The 26,084-nt window shown below is 45.4% G+C and overlaps 1 protein-coding gene across 1 annotated transcript in view; it reads left to right on the top strand.

Moving 5' to 3' along the window:
- The window catches only part of ankef1a (ankyrin repeat and EF-hand domain containing 1a), a 33,805-nt gene extending 14,407 nt beyond the window's left edge, over positions 1–19,398 (top strand). The window contains exons 3-10 of the mRNA XM_080200024.1: positions 1,845–2,044; positions 2,731–2,880; positions 6,025–6,148; positions 9,084–9,906; positions 11,875–12,101; positions 15,097–15,272; positions 17,438–17,572; positions 19,124–19,398. Of these exons, the coding sequence (XP_080056150.1) occupies positions 1,845–2,044; positions 2,731–2,880; positions 6,025–6,148; positions 9,084–9,906; positions 11,875–12,101; positions 15,097–15,272; positions 17,438–17,572; positions 19,124–19,282 (1,994 nt within the window). The 3' untranslated portion in view covers positions 19,283–19,398. The remainder of the gene's footprint in view (positions 1–1,844; positions 2,045–2,730; positions 2,881–6,024; positions 6,149–9,083; positions 9,907–11,874; positions 12,102–15,096; positions 15,273–17,437; positions 17,573–19,123) is intronic.
- The last annotated feature ends 6,686 nt before the right edge of the window (positions 19,399–26,084 follow it).

The following is a 26,084-nucleotide window of genomic DNA, read 5'->3' on the forward strand; positions in this document are numbered from 1 at the left end:
CGCAGCCCACAGGGAATAGAATTGAAGCCACTCGTAAAAGTGGAAGTTTATATGGTAGAGTGCCTCGCTCTTTTAAGGCCCACACCCATTACCACAAAACTATAATTAAAGCAAACCGGTTTCGAGGTACCAAAAGAGAAAACACTGGAAAATCTCAGCAGGTCTGGAAGCATCTGTAAGGAGAGAAAAGAGCTGACGTTTCGAGTCCAGATGACCCTTTGTCAAAGCCAAAAGATACAGAAAGTGGGAAATATTTATACTGCAGGGGGAGGGAATGAAAGAAGAGTCATAGCCATCGAAACTGGGGGGAAAAGAGTGCTACTAGCTGTCCACAGAGAGAATAAAGGGTCTGAATGGCCAAGTGGTAGAGAAGCTGTAAACTGTGACAGATTAAGATGTTGGGGGAGGGGGAAAGGAATGGGACAGAGGTAGAATGTGGTAAAGGGTAAGAGGGGAGAGAAAAGGTAAGGGAAGGGAGATGAAGTAAGGGGAAGGAAAGAGTGGGAGGGAAGAAAAAGAAAGAAAGACAATGAAGAAATAAAAGGTAGAGAACAGTTAAAAAAAATATTAAATAAAATAGAATGAAAACAAGCAGGTCACGGTGGGGTAGGGCAATTCATCTGAAGTTGTTGAATTCGATGTTGAGACGGGAAGGCTGTAATGTGCCGAGCTGGAAGCTGAGATGCTGTTCTTCCAGTTTGCGTTGAGCCTCATTGGAACATTGCAGCAGGCCACGGAAGCAGGATCGTGTGTTAAAGTGGCAAGCAACCGGAAAGTCAGAGTACTAATGGCGCACAGACCAAAGGTGCTCAGCAAAAATTCCAGCATCCACAGTAATTTGCTTTTATCCAGGTTTCTAGGTGTCTAGGTATCATGCAGAATTATATCAGCTGTGGAATTTGATTTGATTTGACTTGATTTATTATTGTCACATGTATTAGTATACAGTGAAAAGTATTGTTTCTTGCACACTGTACAGACAAAACATACCACTCATAGAGAAGGAAATGAGAGGGTGCAGAATGTAGTGTTACAGTCATAGCTAGGGTGTAGAGAAAGATCAACTTAATGCAAGATAAGTTCATTCATAAGTCTGATGGCAGCAGGGAAGAAGGTGTTCTTGAGTTGGTTGGTACGTGTCCTCAGACTTTTGTATCTTTTTCCCAAAGGAAGAAGGTGGAAGAGAGGATGTCCGGGGTACATGGGGTCCTTGATTATGCTGGCTGCTTTGCTGAGGCAGTGAAAAGTGTAGAGAGAGTTAGTGGATGGGAACTGGTTTGTGTGATGGATTGGGCTACATTCATAACCTTTTGTAGTTCCTTGCGGTCTTGGGCAGAGCAGGAGCCCATACCAAGCTGTGATACAATCAGAAAGAATGCTTTCTATGGTGCATCTGTAAAAGTTGGTGAGAATTGTAGCTGACCTGCCAAATTTCCTTTGTCTTCTCAGAAAGTAGGGGCTTTGATGGGCTTTCTTACCTATAGCGTTGGCATGAGGGGGGGACCAGGCCAAGTTGTTGATGATCTGGACACCTAAAAACTTGAAGCTCTCGACCCTTTCTGCTTCATCCTCATTGATGTAGACAGGGGCACGTTCTCCTTTATGCCTCCTGAAATCGATGACAATCTCCTTCATTTTGTTGACATTGAGGGAGAGATTATTGTCGCCGCACCAGTTCACCAGATTCTCTATCTCATCCCTGTATCCTGTCTCATCATTGTTTGAGATCCCACCCACTATGGTGGTGTCGTCAGCAAACTTGAAAATTGGATTGGAGGGGAATGAATCGAATTGTTTCCACCTATGAATTTTTTTTTTCTTATTTTCTCCCTAATTTTATGCAGGCATTCTGTATTACTGCATCGCTCCCACCACTCGCCACCTTCGTTGCTTGGAGATCGCGCTTGCACATGGAGCTGACGTTAACAACTGCTCCAAAGACGGGAAGCCGGTCTTTTTGCTCGCCTGTGAACAGGCTGCAGCTTGCACTGAGATGTGTCTCCAGATACTAGAGAAAGGAGCTGATCCAAACTCTAGGTTTGAGGTAAGGATGTCCCAAGGGTAAGCCAACCAGGATAGATACGTAGCAACATCGAAACACTTGCTGCCACAACACGGGAAGGAGCCAGCCAGCCATTCTGCCCACGCTGATTCTTTTGTAAAACTTTCCGATGAATCCTACTCCTCTATTCTTTCCTCGTTGCCTATGGGAAAAAAATCCCTTTCAGGCATCTGAACAAGTCTCTGTTTTGAATGTTTCCGTTGTATTTACAGCCCTTCCGACAGTGTGTTCCAGATTGTGTAAAAATAAAACCTTTCCTCAAGTCCTCTCTTTTGTCAACCACTCTTGCTTAGGACTGGAAGCAAGAGGAGGCTGGTTGATTAATAAGGGGACCAGGGGTTTGGGGGAAAGGCAGGAGAATGAGGATGGGAAAAATATCAGCTGTGATTGAATGGTGGAGCAGATTTGATGGGCTGAGTGGCCTAATTCTGCTTCTGTGTCTTATAGTCTTACAGTTGGTCAAAGAGGACCAGTGATGTTGTACTTTGATAGATTTCCCGTACCATACTGAGGAGTGTCACATTGCTCACCCAACCCTATCCCTACCTTTGAGATCAGCAGTGCCTAATAATTTAACCTCACTGCTGGCTGCAAGTAACAAAGTTTGACTTTTTTTTTCTGTGGATGGGGCTTGCTGAAACTTTTCTCGCTTTAATGATTCTTAATAGATAACGGGTCACACGGCTTTGATGGAAGCGTCGCGAGAAGGGGCGATCGAGGTTGTCTGTGCTATACTGGAGAAAGGGTGTGAGATTAATGTTCTACAAAACGAGCGGTACAACGCTGCACATTTCGCTGCCCAAGGGGGGCACTTTGAGGTACGGAAATCGAGATGGCGCAAATACCCTCTGATAGTTTAGTCACTGAATTAATTCTACTCTTCTGTCTGTCACAGGAACTGCAGCACATCTTTAATACACTTGTCTGGGAGCATTGGCAGTAAAAGTGTCAAGCGTTCAACCTCATTACCCCTTCCCCGAAACTGACAGCAACTTCCTGAAGTTCACACAAGAGGCACAGTGGTTCGAACTGCTGCCTCACAGAGCCTAGCGGTGACACAATGGTTAGCACTGCTGCTTCACAGCGCTAGGGACCCAGGTTCAATTCCCGGCTTGGGTCACTGTCAGTGCGGAGTCTGCATGTTCTCCCTGGTTTCCTCTGAGTGCTCCGGTTTCCTCCTGCAGTCTGGAAGATGTGCTAGTTAGGGTGTGTTGTCCGTGCTAAATTCTCCCTTGGTGTACCCGAACAGGCGCCGGAGTGTGGTGACCAGGGGATTTTCACAGTAACTCCATTGCAGTGTTAATGGAATAAATAAACTTGAGTAGAAACCACAGAAGATGCATCTGTTAGTCTAGTTATCTCCAAGTGGGTCCACTGTTGAGGCATTAAATCAGAAATCACTGAACCTCAGTCTCACTTGCAAGATTATATCTTTGTAGACTGAGGTGTAACTGAGTTTTTAACGAAATACAGCGCTCATAATTACTAATGATCAGCTTCACTCCTACTCGTGACACTAGTAAATATACTTTGAACTCGTTATTTAAGTTGTGCACTCATTCACAGTCTGCCGTGATGTGGGGATGCCGGCATTGGACTGATGAAGGAGCAGTGCTCCAAAAGCTCATGATTCCAGATAAACCTGTTGGACTTGAACCTGGTGTTGTGAGACTTCTTACTGGATTCACAGTCTAGTTAAGACAGCCCCACAGTGTCCCATACTGGGAGGAGCTGATTACCCAGGGGTCATAGAATTGCAGAAAGAGGTCGTTTGGCCCATTGAGTCTGCACCGATCCCACCCAGGTCCTATCCCTATATCTCCCCATGCATTTGCCCTGCTAATCCCCCGATACTAAGGGGCAATTTAGCTTGGCCAATCCATATAACCTGCACATCTCTGGGAGGAAACCGGAGCACCCAGAGGAAACCCACACAGACATGGGGATCACCTGATTCATACCCTTGAAGGGGCAGTCCACACCCTAGACCCCAACGTGTACACATATATCATACATTCCTTTGAGGTCAACAATGAGTGCCAGTGCATGGCTGCTGAGTCCAATGAGGTTTATTTTCAAATCCATGCTTTCTTGTTTGCTTTATAATAAATGTGTTAACTTCATTTTGGTAGCACCATTCTGCTTCATAGGAGGGCTGAATGTAACTCGTGCTATATGCTGCTGAATCACCAAGGTGCCGGAATGCAGCAGATAACCATTTGGTTTTTGTTGGTCCTTTCTTCACTTAAGCCACCTGGTCTAATCTCACGGTCCTCTCCCATGTGCATCAATAATCCTTTTTCCTTTTTGAATCATCTCTTAACTCTGCCCCAGTAGAACGATATGATGTGTGCAGTTTTGGTTGAGCAGTGGGGGAAGCAATGGAAAACAAAGAAAATTACAGCACAGGAGCAAGCCCTTCACCCCTCCAAGCCTGCTGCCCAACTGAACTAAAACCCCTACTTTTCCAGTGACTACATTTCTCTATTCCCATCCTATTCATGTATTTGTCCAAACACCTCTTAAAAGTCACTATTATATCTGCTTCAACTCCCTCCCCCGGCAGCAAGTTCCAGACACCCACTACTCCCTGTGTAAAAAAATCTGCCTTGTACATCTCCTTTAAACCTTGTCCCTCGCACCTTAAACCTGTGCCCCCTAGTAATTGACTCTTCCATCCTGGAAAAAGCTTCTGATTATCCACTCTATCTATGTACCTCATGATCTCGTAGACTTCTATCAGGTCGCCCCTCGACCTCCGTCATTCCAGTGAGAACAAACCAAATTTTTCCAACCTCTCCTCATTGCTAAATTCACTGGGATGTTAACAAGATTGAGGGGTAACATTATGAAAAGAGGCTTGACGAGTTAGATTTGATTTGATTTGATTTATTATTGTCACACATATTAGTATACAGTGAAAAGTATTGTTTCTTGCGTGTTATACAGACAAAGCATAGCGAAGGAAAGGAGAGAGTGCAGAATGTAGCGTTATAGTCAAAAGTTAAGGTGCAGAGAAAGATCAACTTGGTGCTTAAGATCAACTTAGTCTGATGGCAGCAGGGAAGAAGCTGTTCTTGAGTTGATTGGTACGTGACCTCAGACTTTTGTCTCTGTTTCCCAATGGAAGAAGGTAGAAAAGAGAATGTCCAGGGTGCGTGGGGTCCTTAATTATGCTGCCTGCTTTGCTGAGGCAGCGGGAAGTGTAGACAGAGTCAATGGATGAGAGGCTGGTTTGCGTGATGGATTGGGCTACGTTCATGAGCCTTTGTAGTTTCTTGCAGTCTTGGGCAGAGCAGGCGCCATACCAAGCTGTGATACAACCAGAAAGAATGTTTTCTATGATGCATCTGTAGAAGTTGGTGAGAGTCGTTGCAGACATGCCAAATTTCGTTGACCTCAGAGAGAGAGAGATAACATCAATGTGATCGGACACCTCTTGGGGTCAAAGATAACACTAAGGCTGTTGACAGTCAGGCTGGGGAGTGGTGGAGGTGGGTTGAGTCACATCCCTTAAACTGGATGAGCACTTGGCACTTCACAACATTCAGTCGCAGTAACTTGCTTGTATCTTGTGTGTTCACTGAAATGCCCAAATTGTGGACACTTCCAAATATCTATTTAATCACAATTTAGTCCAGGAAAATATTACAGTGTCAGTTATGTTTGGCACGATTTGTGTGTTGGAACCAATCTTGATGTCAGTCTGTTGTAAAAAGCAGTTAATATTTGATCAAAGTGATGCCCACCTTCGTTTGTGTCATGCCTTCCAGGGTCAAATTATTTATGTGAGAAAGCCCATGACGATTCCTCAAGGAGATGATCCGCTTAGAAAACTCTGTTTGAGCCTGTACTAAAATTCCATAGCGCCATCACGCATTAATGATGGGAAGAGCTCAAAGTAAACGAAGGAAAGGCACAAAAACGAGATTGCTGTTTGCTGACACCTATCTTTCTTTCAGGTCATTCGAGCCTTGGTTGCACATGATTGTGACCTTAATGTTGTTAATTTGGATGGAAACATACCATTGCATCTGGCAGCAATAGGAGGCTTCGTTGATACGGCCAAGTTTTTGGCACAAAGAGGTAAGGGTCATTAAGTTCTTGAAGCCGAGGCGGCACTTCTCACGGAATCTCCTCGTTTCTGGAGATTTAACTTTTTGATGCACTGGGAGAGGCCCACAGAAGACCCAGAAAGCTGTACTTTCCCATGTGCCATCGAGTCTTTGATTCCAGGGACTGGCTTCTCGTCAGGCATCTGTCAGCTTCAGGTTCAAGGCCATCTTCATATGCAAGGAAAGTGCAGCACCTCTGGAGATCTACAAGGTCAAGAGGCCTATCTGATCTAATTTTAATATCTGAAATTTCCACAAAGCAATGGTGGGAATGAATTATAGAATCATAGAATCCCTACAGTGTAGGAGAAGGCCATTCGACCCGTCAAGTCTGACAGGCCATCTTTCCCAGGCCTAGCATCCTGCCCTATCCCCGTAACCCCACATATATACCAAGGCTAATCCATCTAAGCTACATGTCTTGGAAAACTAAAAGGGCAATTTGGCATGGCCAATCCACCTAACCTGCACATGGGAGTGGCTGCACATCTTTGGACTGTGGGAGGAAACCGGAGCATCCGAAGGAAACCCACGGAGACATGGGGAGAATGTGCAAACTCCACACAGACAGTCACCCGAGGCCGGAATTGAACCTGGGTCCCTGCTGCTATGAGGTAGCAGTGCTAACCACTGTGCCATGGTATAGAACGAGGCTATTCGGCCTGTTGCAATTGCTTTGAATGAGCTATCCCACATTTCACCATTCTTTCCCCACAATCTGGCAAAGTTCTCTCCCCTACCCCATTCACAGAATCATAAAATCCCAACAGTGCAGAAGGAAGCTATTTGGCCATCCAGTCAGCACTGACCACAATTCCACCCAGCCCCAGCCCCAAGTATTTACCTTGCTAATCCCCCCTGACACTAAGGGCCAATTTAGCGTGGCCAATCAACCTAAACCACACGTCTTTGGACTGTGGAAGGAAACTGGAGCACCCAGAGGAAACCCACGCAGACACAGGGAGAAGATGCAAACGCCACACAGACAGCAACACAAGCCGGGAATCGAACCCCGCTGTGAGGCAGCAGTGCTAATCATTGTGCCACCGTGCTGGCCTGTACTTCGAGAATTTACCTAATTTCCCATTTGGAAGTTACAACTGAATCAGCTTCCACTGCCTTTTCCAGGAGAGCATTCCAGATCCTGATGATTTCAAGATGCAAAGATGTGAATTGGAAAGCAGTTGCCACAGGGAGCACAAGGAACTAGATTCTGGCACAGGGTAAATACTGGCTGAATGGGAGGGATCTCAGTGTAGTGAGAACTGGGGCAGAGGAAGTCCAGGAATTTTCCTGGAGTGCAGAGCAGTTGTCTTGTTCTTTCTAGATCCCAAGCCATCCACCCATGTAGTAAAGCGCATTACCTGGCTCAGCCTAGCCAATCTCTGCAGGTTCCTGTAGCAGATTTACTACTAAGCCATGAACTTCATATTGAAATTGTGCGACCTCAAAGTTGGCAATGATAATATGCTGCTGAGTGAGAATGTACCTTCATAAAAAAGATGTCTGTTCGGCCAATCAGGCATGTGCCAGTCCTGTGAAGGAGTTGGCGAATCTATCTTCCTCCTCACAATCCCGCATTTTTGACAGGTTGGCACGGTGGCACTGTGGTTCGCACTGCTGCCTCACAGCGCCAGAGACCCGGGTTTGATTCCAGCCTCGGGTAGTTGTCTGTGTGGAGTCTGCACATTCTCCCAGTATCTGTGTGGGGTTGCTCTGGTTTCCTCTCACAGTCCAGGGCTAGGTGGATTGTCCAGAATAAAGTTGCCCTTTAGTGTCCCAGGATGTGTAAGTTAGATGGATTAACCATCGTAAATGTGTGAGGTTACAGGGATAGGATGGTGGAGGGGGCCTGGGCAAGATACTGGATAGGCCAAATGGCCTCCTTCTGCACTATTGGGCTTCTATGATCTATAAGTAGATATCCAGTGTAATCTCAGACCAGTAAGTGACCCATTTTATCCTCTCCCATGCTCAGTTCCTGCCAGGCAAGGTAAATATTGATTCCAATCACTCATTAGCAGGATTATTGTAGGCCAGTTTGAAATACCAATCACCAGTGGAGTGCCTTAAAGTTTAAGGTTTATTAGTGTCACAAGTAGGCTTACATTAACACCGCAATGAAGTTACTGTGAAAATCCCATAGTCAGGTTCACTGAGGAAGAATTTAGCATGGCCTTTGCATCTAACCAGCATGTCCTTTGGACTGTGGAAGGAAACCGGAGCACCCGGAGGAAACTCACGCAAATACGGGGAGAATGTGCAAACTCCGCACAGACAATGACCCAAGTCGGGAATCGAACCCAAGTCCCTGGCTCTGTGAGGCAGCAGTGCTAACTACTGTGCCACCGTGCCACCCCTTCTATCTACAGATGGAGTTATAGATGGTTATGGTTAGAAAATCCTGCGGGGCCCGTAAGTTTTCAATATATGGCATCAAGTGCAAGTTTTACATCGAGTCGGTTACATTGATTATCCAGCACAGTCTGAGGATTCAGGGTAGACCATTTAGGACGGAGATGAGGAGACATTTCTTCACCCAAAGAGTGGTGAGCCAGTGGAATTCATTATCACAGCTAGTAGTTGGTGCCAAAACATTGAATGTATTCAAGAGGCGGCTGGAGATAGCACTTGGGGGTGAATGGGATCAAAGGTTATGGGGAGAAAGCAGGATCAGGCCATTGAGTTGGATGATCAGCCATGATCGTAATGAACGGCAGAGCAGGCTCAAAGGGCCATTTGGCCTCCTCCTGCTCCTATATTTCTATGTAAGATGGTGCAACTTACTGATTTTCAGTAGGAATGCAGAACAGAAGGGTAAGGAGCAATGACAAAAATAGTGTGAAGTTTCTTGCACAGTTTGAAATTCCTCTCTCATTTGACTCTTTGGCTTTTGTTCCTCTTAGGGAGCAACCCCAAACTAAAAAACCTACAGCAGAAAACTCCGACGGCTGCGGCCAAAGCCAATGGCCACAAAGCCGCAGCGAAGGAGCTCCGTAAGGCCGAGCGCCTCTACACTAAATATTCCAAACCCAACGTGAAGAATCCCAACGCCCCCTGGGCCATCCGGCTGTATGACTGGTCCCTGTATCACGAGCTCGCTCTTCGGAATTTATTTGCCACAATGGACCGGGGCGATGGCACGGTGACCAGGGAGGACTTTGCCGCAATCCTCATGGAAAAGAATGTGCCGATGAAGGAGGAAGAAATAACTGCGCTAATGGTTGCCCATGACAAGGCCCGGACTGGAGTTATTGACATCAATGAGTTCTTTAGAGGCACCAAATACCTTGAGAAGGTTTATCTCATGTCTTCATATGAGCCAAAGAAGAAAAAGGCCAGGAAAGGCAAACGTGGCAAGAAAGGCAAGTTAACAATCCCAATACCAATTTGCACTCTTCCGGAAGAGTATATGACTCGACGTGAAGATGGAGGCCCACCAGAGTTTATGATTGAAAGCTTCAAGACTTTTACAGATAGGAATCGATTTAGCCGGGATAAGCCACCAGAGCATCCCCTGCAGGACGACTCCGCGTGGTACCTGGAGAAGCCGGAGAAGGTGTACACAAATATTAACTACGCGGCAAAAGCAGAAGATATGCAATCCTTAAAGAAAGCATTTTTCCAGGGAGTATCGGTCAACGTGCAGGACAAGTTCTTCACAACTCCGCTGATGGCAGCCTGCGCAGATGGAAATTTTACACTTGCCAAATACCTTGTGGAAACAAAGTATGTCTTACTCAATCCTGGATGATGTTACGTTCGTTTTAAATTTAGCATGGTCATCGGTGCTGTACCAATTTTTCAGCAAAATTGCCTATTTGGGCTATATGCCATTGAACATCATATCCCTACAGTGCAGAGGGCGGCCATTCAGCCCATCAGGTCTGCACCGACTCTCCAAAAGAGCATCTTACCCAGGCCCACATGCCCCACCCTGTCCTATTCCCATAATCCCACACATTTAACATGGCTAACCCATCTAACCTACACATCTTTGAACACTAAGGGACGATTTAGCACAGCCAATCCATCTGACTTGCACATCTTTGGACACTAACGGGCAATTTAGCATGGCCAATCCACCTAACCAGCACATCTTTTAGACACTAAGGGGCATTTTACCATGGCTAATCCACCTAATCACCACATCTTTGGATTGTGGGGGGAAACCAGCGCACTCAGTGGAAACCCACGCAGGCACAGGGAGAATGTGAAAAATCCACACACCCAAGGCCAGATTGAACCTGGGTTCCTGGTGCTGTGAGGCAGCAGTGCTAACCACCATGCCGCCCTGTTTGAGCTAAGTTTCAAGGAAAATAGATGGAGCAAATTTGGGGAAAGTGTATTCATTGGTTGGGGAGTCTAGGATTCGGAGAGCTGGTCAAAGAAATACAGCCAGTGTGAAATTAGGAAGCAGTTTTTCAATAGGGCATTGAACTTTGGAATTTCGTTCCACAGGTGACAATTAATGCTGGGTCAATTGTTAGTTTTAATTCTGAAACTTTTGTTAGCCAGAGGCATGAAAGGATATGGGGCAAAGATGGGTCATACTCGATGGCCAAAAATGGATGTTGCTGGAATTTTAGGCTGAAAGTTTCCTATTTGCACTGGCACAGGCACAGTGGTTAGCACTGCTGCCTCACAGCGCCAGGGACCCGGATTCGATTTCCGGCTTGGGTCACTGTGTGGAGCCAGCACATTCTCCCCGTATCTGCGTGGGTTTCCTCCCACAGTCCAAAGATATGTGGGTTAGGTGGATTGGCCATGCTACATTACCCCTTATTGTCAGGGGGACTAGCTAGGATAAATGCATGTGGTTATGGGATAGGACTTGGATGGTATTCTAGTCAGTGCAGACTTGATGGGCCGAATGGCCTCCTTCTACACTGGAGGATTCTATGATTCTATTCCAAACAGGAAATGGGGCTTAATATTTCCCAGCAGAAGTCTACTATTCTAATTGAGTGCTTACTGGGTTAAACTCAAACTGCAATTCGTCAGAAAATAGCATGAGATTGAAACTTGAAGATTTAATGGTTGGCATTTGTTTTAAATTCCTTTCTTAAGACATTTGCCTTTGTTTGCTGTTGTTATATTTTGGGTGTTTAAGGTTGGGCAATTCTGGATTGAGGAAATATTGGCTTTGCGTTGTGGCGCATGAATGGAAAGTACATCATCAAACGTAAGATTTGCAGTCATACCATGCTATTCTTTACACGGGTGGCACAGTGATGGGAACTGCTGCCTCACAGCGCCAGAGACCCAGGTTCAATTCCCGGCTTGGGTCACTGCGTGGAGTTTGCTCGTTCTCCTCGTGTCTCTGTGGGTTTCCTCCGGGTGCTCCGGTTTCGTCCCACAGTCCGAAAGACGTGCCGGTTAGGGTGCATTGGCCGTGCTAAATTCTCCTTCGGTGCACCCGAACAGGTGCAGGAGTGAGGGCATTTTCACAGTAACTTCATTGCAGCGTTAATGTAAGCCTACTTACGACTAATAAATAAACTTTTTAAACATTTTCAGGGAATCATTTATCACTACACTAACAAAGCAGATGACATATGGTATGATATTTTCCTAAGGAAGCATATTAACCTCTGGTTAAATATGAGAAAATGCACACTCAAATAAAGTGAAAAGCTGCGTTAGAAACTAATCATCTTTCATACAGTTAAGTTGTAAATCTTTATGTATTCCTAGGGCTAACGTGAATGCATACGATAATCTACTGTGGAGCCCCCTTCATCACGCTTGCCATTCAGGACAGCAGGACATTGTCGAATTGTTACTGAATAATGGCGCGTTGATTAACGCTACTTCCATAAATGGAGCCACACCGCTGATGAGGGCAATTGAAAGCTGCAGATTAGACTGTGTAACGTATCTGATTAACCGTGGAGCTCGTGTTGACATGGAGAACAATAAAGGTAATGCTTAGCACTGAGAGACATGATCTGCAAATGTTGTGAACCAAAACAGAGAGAGATATTAAGCCCCATTTCCTGTTTGGAATAGAATCATAGATTCCTCCAGTGTAGAAGGAGGCCATTCGGCCCATCAGGTCTGCACTGACTAGAATACCATCCAAGTCCTATCCCATAACCACATTTACTGTAAAAAGATACTGGGGGGCAGATTCGAACTTGTCGTGACAGTTTAAAGCAATGATGTGGAAATGCCGGTGTTAAGTGCCCACGGCGTTAAGGGTAAGGTCCTGGCATGGGTAGAGGATTGGCTGACTGGCAGAAGGCAGAGAGTGGGGACAAAGAAGTCTTTCTCAGGATGGCAGCTGGTGACTAGCGATGTGCCTCAGCGGTCAGTGCTGGGACCACAACTTTTCACAAAATATGTTAACAATTTGGAGGAAGGAACTGAAGGCACTGTTGCTAAGTTTTCAGGTGATACAAAAATATGTAGAGGGGTGGGTGGTATTGAGGAAGCAGGGGGGGCTGCAGAAGGACTTGGACAGGTTAGGAGAGTGGGCAAAGAAGTGGCAGATGGAATACAATGTGGAAAAGTGTGAGGTTATGCACTTTGGAAGGAGGAATGGAGGCAGAGAGTATTTTCTAAATGGGGAAATGCTTAGGAAATCAGAAACACAAAGGGTCTCGGGAGTCCTTGTTCAATATTCTCTTAAGGTTAACGTGCAGGTTCAGTCGGCAGTTAGGAAGGCAAATGCAATCTTACCATTCATGTCGAGAGGGCTAGACTACAAGAGTAGGGATGTACTGCTGAGGCTGTGTAAAGCTCTGGTCAGATCCCATTTGGAGTAGTGTGAGCAGTTTTGGGCCCCATATCTAAAGAAGGATGTGCTGGCCTTGGAAAGGGTCCAGAGGAGATTCACAAGACTGATCTCTGGAATGAAGAGTTTGTTGTGTGATGAATGGTTGAGGACTCTGGCTCTGTACTCGTTGGACTTTAGAAGGATGTGGGGGATCTTATTGAAACTTACAGGATACTGCGAGGCCTGGATAGAGTGGACGTGGAGAGGATGTTTCCACTAGTAGGGAAAACTAGAACCAGAGGGCACAACCTCAGGCTAAAGGGACGATCCTTCGAAACAGATGTGAGGAGGAATTTCTTGAGCCAGAGAGTGGTGAATCTGTGGAACTCTTTGCCGCAGATGGATGTGGAGGCCAGGTCATTGAGTGTCTTTAGGACAGAGATAGATAGGTTCTTGAATAAAGAGGAGGTCAGGAGAATGGGGATGAGAGAAATAGCAGCCATGATTGAGTCTGCTCTGCCATTCAATGAGCTGAGTGGCCATTTGCAATTCCCCTCTCCCCATCACCCGGCAGGGTTGATCACCCCCTCCCCCACAACTGATTGTAATGCAGAGCGGCAGCAGATCTCCCCCCGCTCCCCCACCACTGGTCAGCACACTCTGGTCTCGCTCCATTCCCTTGGAATGGGCCGGTGCCCAATGTTCCACTGGGCCACACCTGATATTGCCATTTATGAGATTCTCCTAAACAACATCTAATGTGAAATTAGAGTCATTCTAAAAATTGTCAGGAAAAAAAAAGGCCATGTAGCCCATTGAGTCATAGAATCATGACAGTGCAGAAGAGGCCATTTGGCCCGTCAAGTCTGCACCTACTCCCGAACAGAATATCTTACTCAGGCCCTCTCCTCCTGCCCTACCCCCGTAATCCCACACAATTGCCGTGGCTAATCCATCTAACCAACACATCTTTGGACATTGAGGACTAATTTAGCATGGCCAATCCACATAACCTGCACATCTTTGGACATTAAGGGGCAATTTCATATGGCCAATCCATCTAATCTGCACATCTCTGGACATGAAGGAGCAATTTAGCATGGCCTATTCACCTAACCTGCACATCTTTGGACTGTGGGATGAAACCAGAGCACTCGGAAGAAACCCACGTAGATACAGGGAAAATGTGCAAACTCCACACAGACAGTCACCTAAGGCCAGGATTGAACTGAGTCCGTGGAGCTGTGAGGCAGCAGTGATAGCAACTGTGCTGTTGTGCCGTTCTATTAAAGTCAAACAATTCTGCTCACCACAATGCTTTAATGGCAAACTTGTAAATGCATAAAGGAATCAAACACTATGGGGATAAGGCAGGAAAATGGAGTTGAGATTAATCGTATCAGATCAGTCATGATCTGATTGAGTGGCTGAGCAGATCCAATGGGCCGAATGGCCTACTTCTGCGCCCCCCCGCCCCCCCCCCCCCCCCCGTCTTCTGGTTGCTGCTCACATCTACAGCCACTGTGCTATGTGTTAAACAAATGAATTTCTCATTCACAAGTGACGTAAGTACTTAGACATTGCTGCCTTTTAGACGTGGTGCTTTGGAATTAAATATTAAACTATCTGCAACCTCATTTTTAAAAACAAAATCCCGTGGCGATAGTCGAAGAACAAAGGAGTTCTCCCAAAATTCTGGCCAATAGTTATACCTTACCAAGCATCAATAAAAACTGCTAAGTAGTTACCTCATTCCCGTTTGTATCACCTTAATGTGCGCAAATTAGCTTAGTAAGAGGTCTGACAATACCAGGTTTAAGTCCCTTAAACCTGGTGCTGTCAGACTTCTTACTGTGTTTACCCCAGTCCAATGCTGGCATCTCCACATCACAAATTAGCTGCCATGTTTGTGACATTACAACAGTGACTACACCTCAAAGATATTTCATTGCCTGTGAAATGTTTTGAGCTCTTAAGAGAGATATATACATAGTCATCTAATTTTTATAATGTCTCTTTGAAGTTCATAAAGTCATATTAAGCCTTGGCACAATTTTGTTTGCTCAACTAACTTTGGTCCTGAAGGAAAAACTTGGTTGACATTGGATGATGACCCTGATCCTTAAATGCACAGTACGTTTTTTGCAACATGACGCTACACCCTGGCTATTTTTTTCTCTTGTATCCATTAAAACAAGGGCAAAATGCCTTGGACCTTGCCAATGCCTATGCGGACGTGAGAATAATCCGAGTGGTCAAAGAAAAGCTGGACAGCCTTCCGAAAAAAGAAAAGCAGAAGAAAGCAGCAAAAGGAGGCAGTGCTGCCTCTTCTAGGCCTCAGACTGCAGCAGCTAAATCTTCTCAGGCAGAAATGGTAAACAGCTCCTCATATATATCATTCTTGACAACTTTCTGATAGCCCAATTTATTTTGAAAATGCAGTCTACTTTCTGCCTCAAGTTCTCTGCCCCAAGGCAAGTCCTTGTTGATTATTCACTGAACCAGAGTAAAGTACTCTTATTTCCTGCTATGGAAAGGACAAGGAGGAATCTGTCTCAACTAGAACAGGTTCTACAGAAGGGATCATATGGAGGTGAAATATTAACTCTTGTTTCTCTTTCCGTAGATGCTGACAGACCTCACAGAATCCCTACAGTGCAGAAGGAGGCCATTCGGCCTATCGAGTCTGCATCGACCACAATCCCACCTAGGCCTTATTCCCGTAACCCCACAAATTTACCCTGCTAATCCCTTGAAATGAAGGGGCAATTTAGCATGGCCAATCCACCAAAACTGCACATCTCTGGACAGTGGGAGGAAACCGGAGCAGCCGGAGGAAACCCACACAGACATGGGGAGAATGTGCAAACCCCACACGGGCCGGAATCGAACCCGGGTCCCTGGCGCTGTGAGGCAGCAGTGCCGCCGTACCACCCAAACTGCTGCTAACTTTATCCAGCGTTTTCTGTTTTCATTATCAAACCCGTGATATTGGCACCAATTGGATCTACAAACTAGCTTTCTGGCCAACTCAGCTAACCAGAAGGATACCTGAACTCTAATAATTAAATTACAAGGAGAGCTAAAAGTGTATTTCTGAAATTTAAACAATTAAAGGTTGTTTTGATCAAATTTTTCCAAAGATTAAAAAGGGACAGCTATGCTAAATAGTGAGAGTTTTATACCCATTGTTTAGTCTGGAAATGAGAGCTTTCAAGAGCATAATTAAGACTTCTATACAGAAAGGATGATAGCAGTGGATGATTACTGCGGATGCTGGAATCTCAAACCAAAAGACACATTGCTGGAAAATCTCAGCAGGTCTGGCAGCGTCTGTAAGGAGAGAAAAGAGCTGACGTTTCAAGTCCAGATGACTCTTTGTCAAAAAGCTAAAAGGCAATTCCTACGCTTTTGAGCTTTGACAAAGGATGGCAGCAGTTTGAAATTGTCTTTCACAAATGACAATTGATGCTAGATCAATCGATTAAATCTGAGAATGATGGATCTCTTTAACCAAGATTTGAAAGGAAATACAGGGCAAAATTTTTTCCTTATTCATTTCATGAGACGTAAATGTCACTGGCTGGGCCAGCATCTGCTACTCGTCCCTACCTGCCCTCCATTTCAGAGGACAGTTGAGAGTCAACCATGTTGCTGTGCGTCTGGACTCACATGTAGGCCAGACCAGGTAAGGACGGCAGATTTCCTTCCCAAATGGACACTAGTGAACCGGATGGGTTTTTATGACAGTTGACAATAGTTTCATGGCCATCATCAAACTTTTAAGTCCAGATTTTTTTTTTATTGAATTCAAGTTTCATCAGCTGCCTTGAAGTGGGATTCGAACCCAGGTCCCCAGAATCTTGCTCTGGATTACTATTCCTTGACAATACCAGTGTGTCACTCGGTCCCCAGTTTTTTTTTATTCGTTTATGGGATGCGGATGTCACTGAGCATTTATTGTCCATCAATTAAGAGTCAACCACCTTACTGTGGATCTGGAGTCACATGTAGGCCAGACCAGGTAAGGGTGGCTGATTTCCTTCCCTGAAGGACATTAGTGAACCAAAAGGGCCTTTTGAACAATCGACGTGGTAATCATTAGACTTTTAATCCCAGATTTTTATTGAATTCAAGTTACACCATCTACCATGGTGGGATTCGAATCCAAGTCCCCATAGCATTACCCTGGGTCCTTGGATTACAAATCCACTATGCCAGTGCCTTCCCTAAGACGATGTTTGATAGATGGTGTTTGGTTAAAGATCAGCCAGGAGCCCACTGATTGGTGGAACAGGCTCAAGGAGCTAAAGACCTCCTGTTCCTATAAATGGTAAGCACTACAGGCCTAAGTGACTCATTTTCTACATAAGTGTAAGATTTCATAGCTCCGGCCAAATAATGTCTTAATTCTGTGAATTTGCTTCTCTGAAATAAATCTTTAATCGAATCCTGGAACATACAATCTCACCTTTGACAGGTAAAACCCCATTTAAAATAAATACCTCCCTCTGACTCGAAAACACTTTATTCCAACAGCCGCAACTCCCAGTTCTGACTCATCAACCACGATCACCAAAGAGAGATCATCTTAAGGACAGCATAGCAAAGAAGAGTGAAATGCTAAATAGTGGCATGGCCAAGAAAGTTGACATTACCTTTGTACCAAAAAATGTAAGTACAGATCCTCTGCTTCTTTAGCAAATTGCTAAGATGCTCCAAGATCCAAGAGCCAGCAAGCATTCTTAGGTTAGGATTTTCTGATCCCAGTCACCCCCAAGACTTGAAATCCCGTCTGAGGTCAACGAATCTCTGTATGGTCCGTCCCACCCGCTACAATTCCCGTGGCAGGCGGGATGAGGAAATTCCACCCCTTGAGTTTAGTTAGGTCAGATTACCAGTTTGTCTGAATTTAATGCTTTGGGGCAGCACAGTAGCACAGTGGTTAGCACTGCTGCTTCACAGCTCCAGGGTCCTGGGTTCGATTCTCGGCTGGGGTCACTGTCTGTGTGGAGTTTGCACATTCTCCTTGTGTCTGCGTGGGTTTCCTTCAGGTACTCTGGTTTCCTCCCACTGTCCAACGATGTGCAGGTTAGGTTGATTGGCCATGCTAAGAAATTGCCCCTTAGTGTCCAGGGTAGTGGAGGTTAGAGGGATTAGTGGGTATAATATGTAGGGGTAGGGCCTGGGTGGGATTGTGTTCGATGCAGACTTGGTGGGCCAAATGGCCTCCTTCTGTACTGTAGGAGGGCCCGAGTACCCACCCTCTCCCAGAAATGGGAACATCTACTTGAAAGCTATACTTCCAAATTCATTCGCAGTCCTGAAGACTCCTGTCAAGTCATGTCATATTCTTTATTGTTTCTGGAGATTACCTTTCAATCTTTTCAATAAGGTGTAATCTTTTGAGTTTTGATACCCAACCCAACCTATACAAATCGCAATATGGGATTGGCTTCAAAGTGTGTTCCATGAAGAATGTGTGGTTCACACCACCACATTATGACTATGAAAATGTCCCCCATACCTTCAATATTGCTCGACTCTCTCTGCCGCCCCCAACTTCAAGGGCCTGAGGGTCCTAAGGGGGAATTTAGCATGGCCAATCCACCTAACCAGCTACGATCTTATTGAATGGTGGAGTAGGCTCAAGAGACCAAATGGCCTACACCTGCTTCTAGATTCTTAACCCACTCATTTTTGGAGTGTGGGAGGAAACCGGAGCACCCGGAGGAAACCCATGCGGACATGGGGAGAATGTGAAAACCCCACACAGACAGTGATGCAAGGCCGGAGTCGAACCCAGGTCCCTGACACTGTGAGGCAGCAGTGCTAAACCACTATGCCACCTCTCGCATAATGTCAAATCCAACCAAAGTAGTCCTGTCATTTAATCTGTATATAACATTATGCAACTGAATTCAGGGAATCAGGAAGATGCTTAAACCAAAGCAAACCCTCCAACGTTACCCTGTGGTTTGTTGCACAATAAGTTACAGAGGACTATTAATTAATCCCAGGTAATGAGTTTAGGTGGCCTTCATCAGGATCAAAAGTTAGCACAGTACAACTTGTAATGATTTGTTTGTCCTTTCTATAAAACATAAGAAGGTGGCAGATGTCAACTGCGAACGTGGTCTGCTCTAAAACGGTCAGTTATCACTGTGAATGTGTAATATTGAAATTTCATTTGGGTTAAGAGCATCTTCCATTTTTGTTTTGAAGGTATGGGGTAACCCACCAACCACCAGGGACCTCATTCAGAGGAGAGTGGAGAACCGGGAGCGATTCAGTTACGAGGTGGATTTTAATGATTTCTTGATGCCCTTCAAGAAAAACCTCAAGAAGAAGTTGGAAGAATTAGAAAATACAGCGGTCAAATAGGGAGGATCTCACGCTGACATTGGGAAAGATAACGTTAACCAGAGGAAAGTGAATGGATAGAAAACAGATACTGCAGAATTGGTTTTCTTTTTGTTAGAAGGACTTGTGAAGCTCTTCATTTCCCACTTGTAAAGACTGTGAAATGTTGGGAACGTTTCAAAACGTGGTTCTCTGCCACGTTTCAGTATCTGCTGCCCATTGGAAATCTAAGGTGTATTCCCATTCCCACAGTCATTCATGAGCGTTAGTAGTGATGATTCACAGTAGCTTGTTTGGCCAGCATTATTCCTTATAGACTTTGACCCCTCATCTACGACTGGACAAGGTCCCAGTCAAAGGTTTTCATTGCACCTAGTGTTTCCCCTCAATACATTAATTGTGTTAATGCTGGGAAAGACCTATAGGCTCAGCAATGTCATTGCTGCATGCACACAAACATTGTACCACCCAGCATGTAGCCAAATGAAAGCCACAATAAAAACCATTCAATTTTGCTGTTTTCTAATGCAGTTCTTTTGATGTTCCACAAAATGAGGAATGATACAGATGTATCTGATGTCAGTAGCGGGCAAGGCCTAAGCTACTGTGTCCAGTGCCTGGATAAACGGCTGCGAGAGGACAGTCATGCAGCAAAGGGAAATGGAAACCCAAGGACCAATCCCTACAGTGCAGAAGGGGGCCTCTTGGCCCATCGAGTCTGCACCGACCACAATCCCACCCAGGCCCTATCCCTATAACCCCATGCATTTACCCTAGCTAATCCCCCTGACACCAAGGGGCAATCTAGCATGGCCAATTCACCTAACTTGCACATCTTTGGAGTGTGGGAGGAAGCACGAGCACCCGAAGGAAACCCACGCAGACGCGGGGAGAATGTGCAGATCCCAAAAGACAGTGACCCAAAGCCAGGAATCGAACCCAGGTCTCTGGCGCTGTGCAGCAGCAGTGCTAGCCACTGTGCCACCATGCCATCCTTAAGCAATGACAGGAATTTTTTTTTGTATGAGAATTCCGGTGGGAATGAGGCAATGGGAAACCAAATAATTTGGGCAAAGTGAGAATGTAGATTTCGGAGGGTACCTACGAGGAGTTGAAAGGCTTAAATAACATTTGATTTATTATTGTCACATTTATTGGGATGTAGTGAAAAGTATTGTTTCTTGTCTGGTATACAGACAAAGCATACCATTCATAGAGTACAAAGGGGAGGAGAGAGAGTGCAGAATGTAGTGTTACAGACACAGCCAGGGCATGGAGAAAGATCAACTTAATATAAGGTAGGTCCATTCAAAAGTCTGATGGTAGTAGGGAAGAAGCTGTTCTTGAGGCGGTTGGTGCATGACCTCAGATATTTGTATCTTTTTCCCTGATGGAAGATGGAAGAGAGCATGTCCGCGGTGCGTGGGGTCCACAATTATGCTGGCTGCTTTGCTGAGGCAGCAGGAGGTGTAGACAGAGTCAATGGATGGGAGGCTAGTTTGCATGATGGACTGGGAATCATTCACGACCCTTTGTAGTCCCTTGCGGTCTTGGGCAGATCAGGAGCCATACCAAGCTGTGATACAACCAGAAAGAATGCTCTCTATGGTGCATGTGTAGAAGTTGGTGAGATGAATTAGGAGGAGGAATAGGCAACACTCCCCAGTAACTATCTCTAGGCATCGGGTGCCCTTGAAAGTTGGCTTGCTTTTGGACTGACTTCTAACAGACTGCACCCCATCATACAGATATCAAAACACATAAAAATCATTGACATTACCTGTCTTTCTTATCTCTACAGGTATTGCCTAACCCGTTGAGTATTTCCAGCATTTTCTGTTTCTTACATCAGATTTCAAGTGCCTGCAGAATTTTGCTTTCAAGAACTTCACTGATTTTGGAGATTAGAATAACTAACCATCGATCAACTCATTTACAATCAAGTTGTTTCTCGCAGTCTTCGTTAGAATCATATAACATGCTGATTCTCCACAATTTAACAATACAAAAGTGATTTTTTTATTCATGCGTGGGACATGGGTGTCACTGGCTGGCCCGCATTTATAGCCCTTCCCTTGTTCCCCGAGGGCAGTTGAGAGTCAACCACATTACTGTGAAGTCATTTGTAGGCCAGACCGGGTAAGGATGGCAGATTTCCTTCCATAAAGGATATTCGTGAATCAGATGGGTTTTTCCAACTATGGTTTCATGGTCATCGGTAGAGTTTATTTATTCGTGTCACAGGTAGGCTGTCATTAACACTGCAATGAAGTTACTGTGAAAATCTCCTAGTCGCCACATTCCGGTGCCTGTTCAGGTACACTGAGGGAGAATTTAGCATGGCCAAATTTTTCGGATTGTCTCAGGACAAAACTGGAGCATTTGGAGGAAACCTATGCAGACACGGGGAGAACGTGCAGACTCCACACAGACAGTGACCCAAGCTGGGAACCGAACACGGGTCCTTGGCGCTGTGAGGCAGCAGTGCTATCCACTGCGCCAACACGCCGGCCAGTAGATTCTTAATTTCAGATATCAAATTCCACTATCTGTTGTGGCGGGATTCGAACCCGGGTCTCCAGAACATTAGCTCAGCTCCTGGGTTAATAGTCTGGTGATAACACCACGAGGCCATCGCCCCCTCTGTGACGTGAGGAAAGAAAAGATTCTCACCCAGAGGGTGAAAGTTGCAAACAATATTTCGCCAGACATCTCAAGTTTCCCTTTGGGATTTGGGCACCTTAGTCAGCATTTACCTTCAGCTGTGCCTTAACAGTGGAGGCATATTTCAGAAATATCATAGATATTTATCATAGATAATTGTTGAAGAAGGATCTCTTATTCTTTATCTTTCATTTACAGAAAATGCACAGATATTTGAATTATTTCACAGTTGCACAGTTAAAGAGAGTGTAAAATCAGTCAAAGACAATACCAGAACTCCAACTTTTATTTCCTTTATTGATTTTGTCACTACTTTTCATGGCATAATCAAATCATTATAAATTTGCATATTGTGCTATAGAAATATTAGATCATACAGCACCTCTCACATCTTCCCCTATTCAATTAGCCATGATGTGGAGATGCTGGTGTTGGACTGCAGTGGGCACAGTAAGAACCCTCACAACATCAGGTTTATTTGGAATCATAGAATCCTTACAGTGCAGAAAGAGGCCATTCAGCCCATCGAGTCTGCACCAACCACAATCCCACCCAGGCTCTATGCCTGTAGGCCCACATATTTACCCTGCTAGTCCCCTGGCACTAAAGGAACAATTTAGCTTGGCCAATCCACCTAACCGGCACATCTTTGGACTGTGGGAAGAAACCGGAGCATCTGGAGGAAACCCATGCCGACGGGGAGAAACTCCACACAGTCACCCGAGGCCAGAATTGAACCTGGGTCCCTGGCCTTGTGAGGCAGCAGTGCTAATCACTGTGCTGCTCAGGTGACTGACCTGATGAAGGAGCAGCATTCCGAAAGCTTGTGATTCCAAATACACCTGTTCTTATGTTCTTACCCGTTGCTCTTTAATCTGGTGCTGTGAGACTCCTTCCAGTTCAATTATTCAAAATGGTTGATTTTAAATCTATCCACCCACTTTGCACTTTGGATCCATACTTCTCAACGCTTGACAGCAATTTGCAGTCACCCTAGCACTTTGAATGCAATAAAATATCCCAAGGTGTTTCATAACAACTATTATAAAGCAAATTTTGATTTTGAGTCCCATAAAGAGCTATTAGGGTAAGTGACAAGAAAGACTGGTCGAACAGATAGGTCCTAAAGATGGTCCAGAAATAAGATACAGAAGCTCAGAGGATTACTTGTTTATTTACTAATGTCAAAAGTAGGCTTACATTATCACTGCAATGAAGTTACTGTGAAATTTCCCTAGTCGCCACACTCCGGCACCTGTTCGGGTACAGAGGAAGAATTTAGCACAGCCAATCCACCTAACCACTCATCTTTCGTACTATGGGAAGAAACCAGAGCACCCGGAAGAAACCCATGCGGACACGGGGAGAACTTGCAGACTCAGCACAGACAGTGACCCAAGGTGGGAACTGAATCCAGTCCCTGGCGCTGTGAGGCAGCAGTGCTAATTACTGTGCCAATTAGGGAGGGAAATTCAGAGCTGTGGGCTATGGTAGCTGAGGGTAAGGTCATCCTGAGTGGAGCAATTCAAATCCAGAAAGCACAAGAGGCCAGAAATAGAAGGACGCCGATACAAAAACATGGATCAGGATTTTCAAATTGAGATTTTGCTTGATCAGGAGTCTGTCTAGTTGACTTGATTTGATTTATTATAGTCACATGTATTAGCATACAGTGACAAGTATTGTTTCTTGCACGCTATACAGACAAAGCATACTGTATAGTGTTACTGTAGAATATAGTGTTACAGTCATTGCTAGGGTGTTGATAAAGATCATTTTAGTGCAAATAGATCCATTTAAAAGTCAGATGGCAGCAGGGAAGAAGCTGTCCTTGAGTCAGTTGGTACATGACCTCAGACTTTTATATCTTTTTCCTGACAGAAGAAGGTGGAAGAGAGAACGTCTGGGGTGTGTGGGGTCCTTAGTTACGCTGGCTGCTTTTCCGAGGCAGCGGGAAGTGTAGACAGAGTCAATGGGTGGGAGGCTGGTTTGCGTGATGGATTGGGCTACAAAGTCAATGGATCAGCGAGTACAGGCAAAGAAGACACAAAATGAGTAAGGACATGTGAAAGAGAAGATGACATCAAGTTTATGGAGAGTAGAGTGTGGGAGGCAAACCAGGAGACCAGGGTAATAATCAAGCTCATCTCCATTGGGAGACACTGAAAAGCTGCTTTTTCTAATTCATTCATGAAATGTGGGTGTCGCTGGCTGGGCCAGCATTTATTACCCATCCCTGAGAGCATTTAAGAGTCAACCACATTACATAAGAACATAAGAAATAGGAGCAGGAGTAGGCCATCTAGCCCTTTGCTGTGGCTCTGCGGATTTCCTTTGCTTAAGGACCAGATGGGTTTTCCCAACCATCGACAATGGTTTCATGGACTTTTAACTCCAGATTTTTTATTGAATTAAAATGTCACTATCTGCCATGGTGGGATCAAGCCCCTAGGTCATTATTCTGGGTCTCTGGATTATTAATCCAGTGACAATATTGCTACCCCATCGCTGAGCCACTGCACATTATTTTGTGGGAAGATGGCAAAGCTAAACTCTTTTTTTTGGGGACGTGTAATATCTTCAACATTATTTGAGCAATTCAGTTTGTTTTGGTGCCTCGCAGTAGCCAGTAGTGCCAAAATAATATAAATCTTTTTCCACCAGTCCCAGCAAAGTGAGAGCGAACTTCTGCAGGTTATGGCAAGTCAGTTTGAAGAGAGCAAGTCCAAGTCCCCAGACGGGTGGGGAGGGCCGGCTGCCCCACACCCCATGAACACCCTCAACAAGTGGAGCTGGCCTTAGATGGATGGCTCCTTGGCTTCGGTCACCGGCCAGCTGGGTGGAACACCCAGCTCGCTCTCGGGAGAGAGGCAGCACTGTGTTCGCAACTCACTTTTTCTGATTTCAACTGGGAATTTGTTGACTGCGTACCCAAGAGAGAGGAGAGCTCTGACCTCAGATTCTCCGAGTAGGCTAGGCTACTTTAGAACATAGAACATAGAACACTACAGCACAAACAGGCCCTTCGGCCCACAAGTTGCGCCGATCACATCATCACCCACCAACCTACAGACCTATCTATAACCCTCAATCTCATTAAACCCCATATACTCATCCAGAAGTCTTTTAAAAGACCCCAGCGAGTTCACCTCCACCACCACTGACGGCAGCCGATTCCATTCACTCACCACCCTCTGAGTGAAAAACTTACCCCTAACATCACTTCTGAACCTCCCTCCCCGCACCTTAAATCTGTGTCCTCTCGTAGCGACCATTTCAAACCGGGGAAATAGCCTCTGAGAGTCCACCCTATCTATTCCTCTCAACATTTTGTAAACTTCTATCAGGTCGCCTCTCAACCTTCGTCTCTCCAGGGAAAAGAGTCCCAGCTCCCTCAACCTAACTTCATAAGGCATGCCTCCCAGTCCAGGCAACATCCTTGTAAATCTCCTCTGCACCCTTTCAATAGCTTCTACATCTTTCCTATAGTGAGGCGACCAGAACTGCGCACAATACTCCAAATGAGGCCTGACAAGGGTCTTATAAAGTTCCAGCATTACCTCCCGACTCCTAAACTCAATCCCTCGATTAATGAAGGCCAGTACACCATACGCCTTCTTGACCACCTCCTCCACCTGCGAGGCCGATTTAAGAGTCCTGTGGACCCGGACCCCAAGATCCTTCTGCTCCTCAACACTACTCAGACTTCTGCCCTTGATAGTGTACTCGTTCATCCCGTTGGTTCTGCCAAAATGGACGACTACACATTTATCCGCGTTGAAGTCCATCTGCCACTTCTCCGCCCAGTCCTGCATCCTATCTATGTCCTGCTGCAACTTTTGCCAACCTTCCAGATCATCCACAACACCACCGACCTTCGTGTCATCAGCGAACTTACTTACCCATCCCTCCACTTCCTCATCCAGGTCATTTATGAAAATGACAAACAACAAGGGTCCCAGAACAGATCCTTGAGGCACTCCGCTGGTGACTGACCTCCATTCAGAAAAAGCCCCATCCACAACCACTCTCTGCCTTCTGCAGGCAAGCCAGTTCTGGATCCACAAGGCCAAAGGCCCTTGGATCCCATGCCCTCTCACCTTCTCAAGAAGTCTTGCATGGGGGACCTTATCAAACGCCTTGCTGAAGTCCATGTACA

Source organism: Carcharhinus amblyrhynchos, chromosome 12, assembly GCF_965287045.1.
Source record: "Carcharhinus amblyrhynchos chromosome 12, sCarAmb.v2.hapA, whole genome shotgun sequence".
Taxonomy (NCBI): Eukaryota; Metazoa; Chordata; class Chondrichthyes; order Carcharhiniformes; family Carcharhinidae; genus Carcharhinus; species Carcharhinus amblyrhynchos.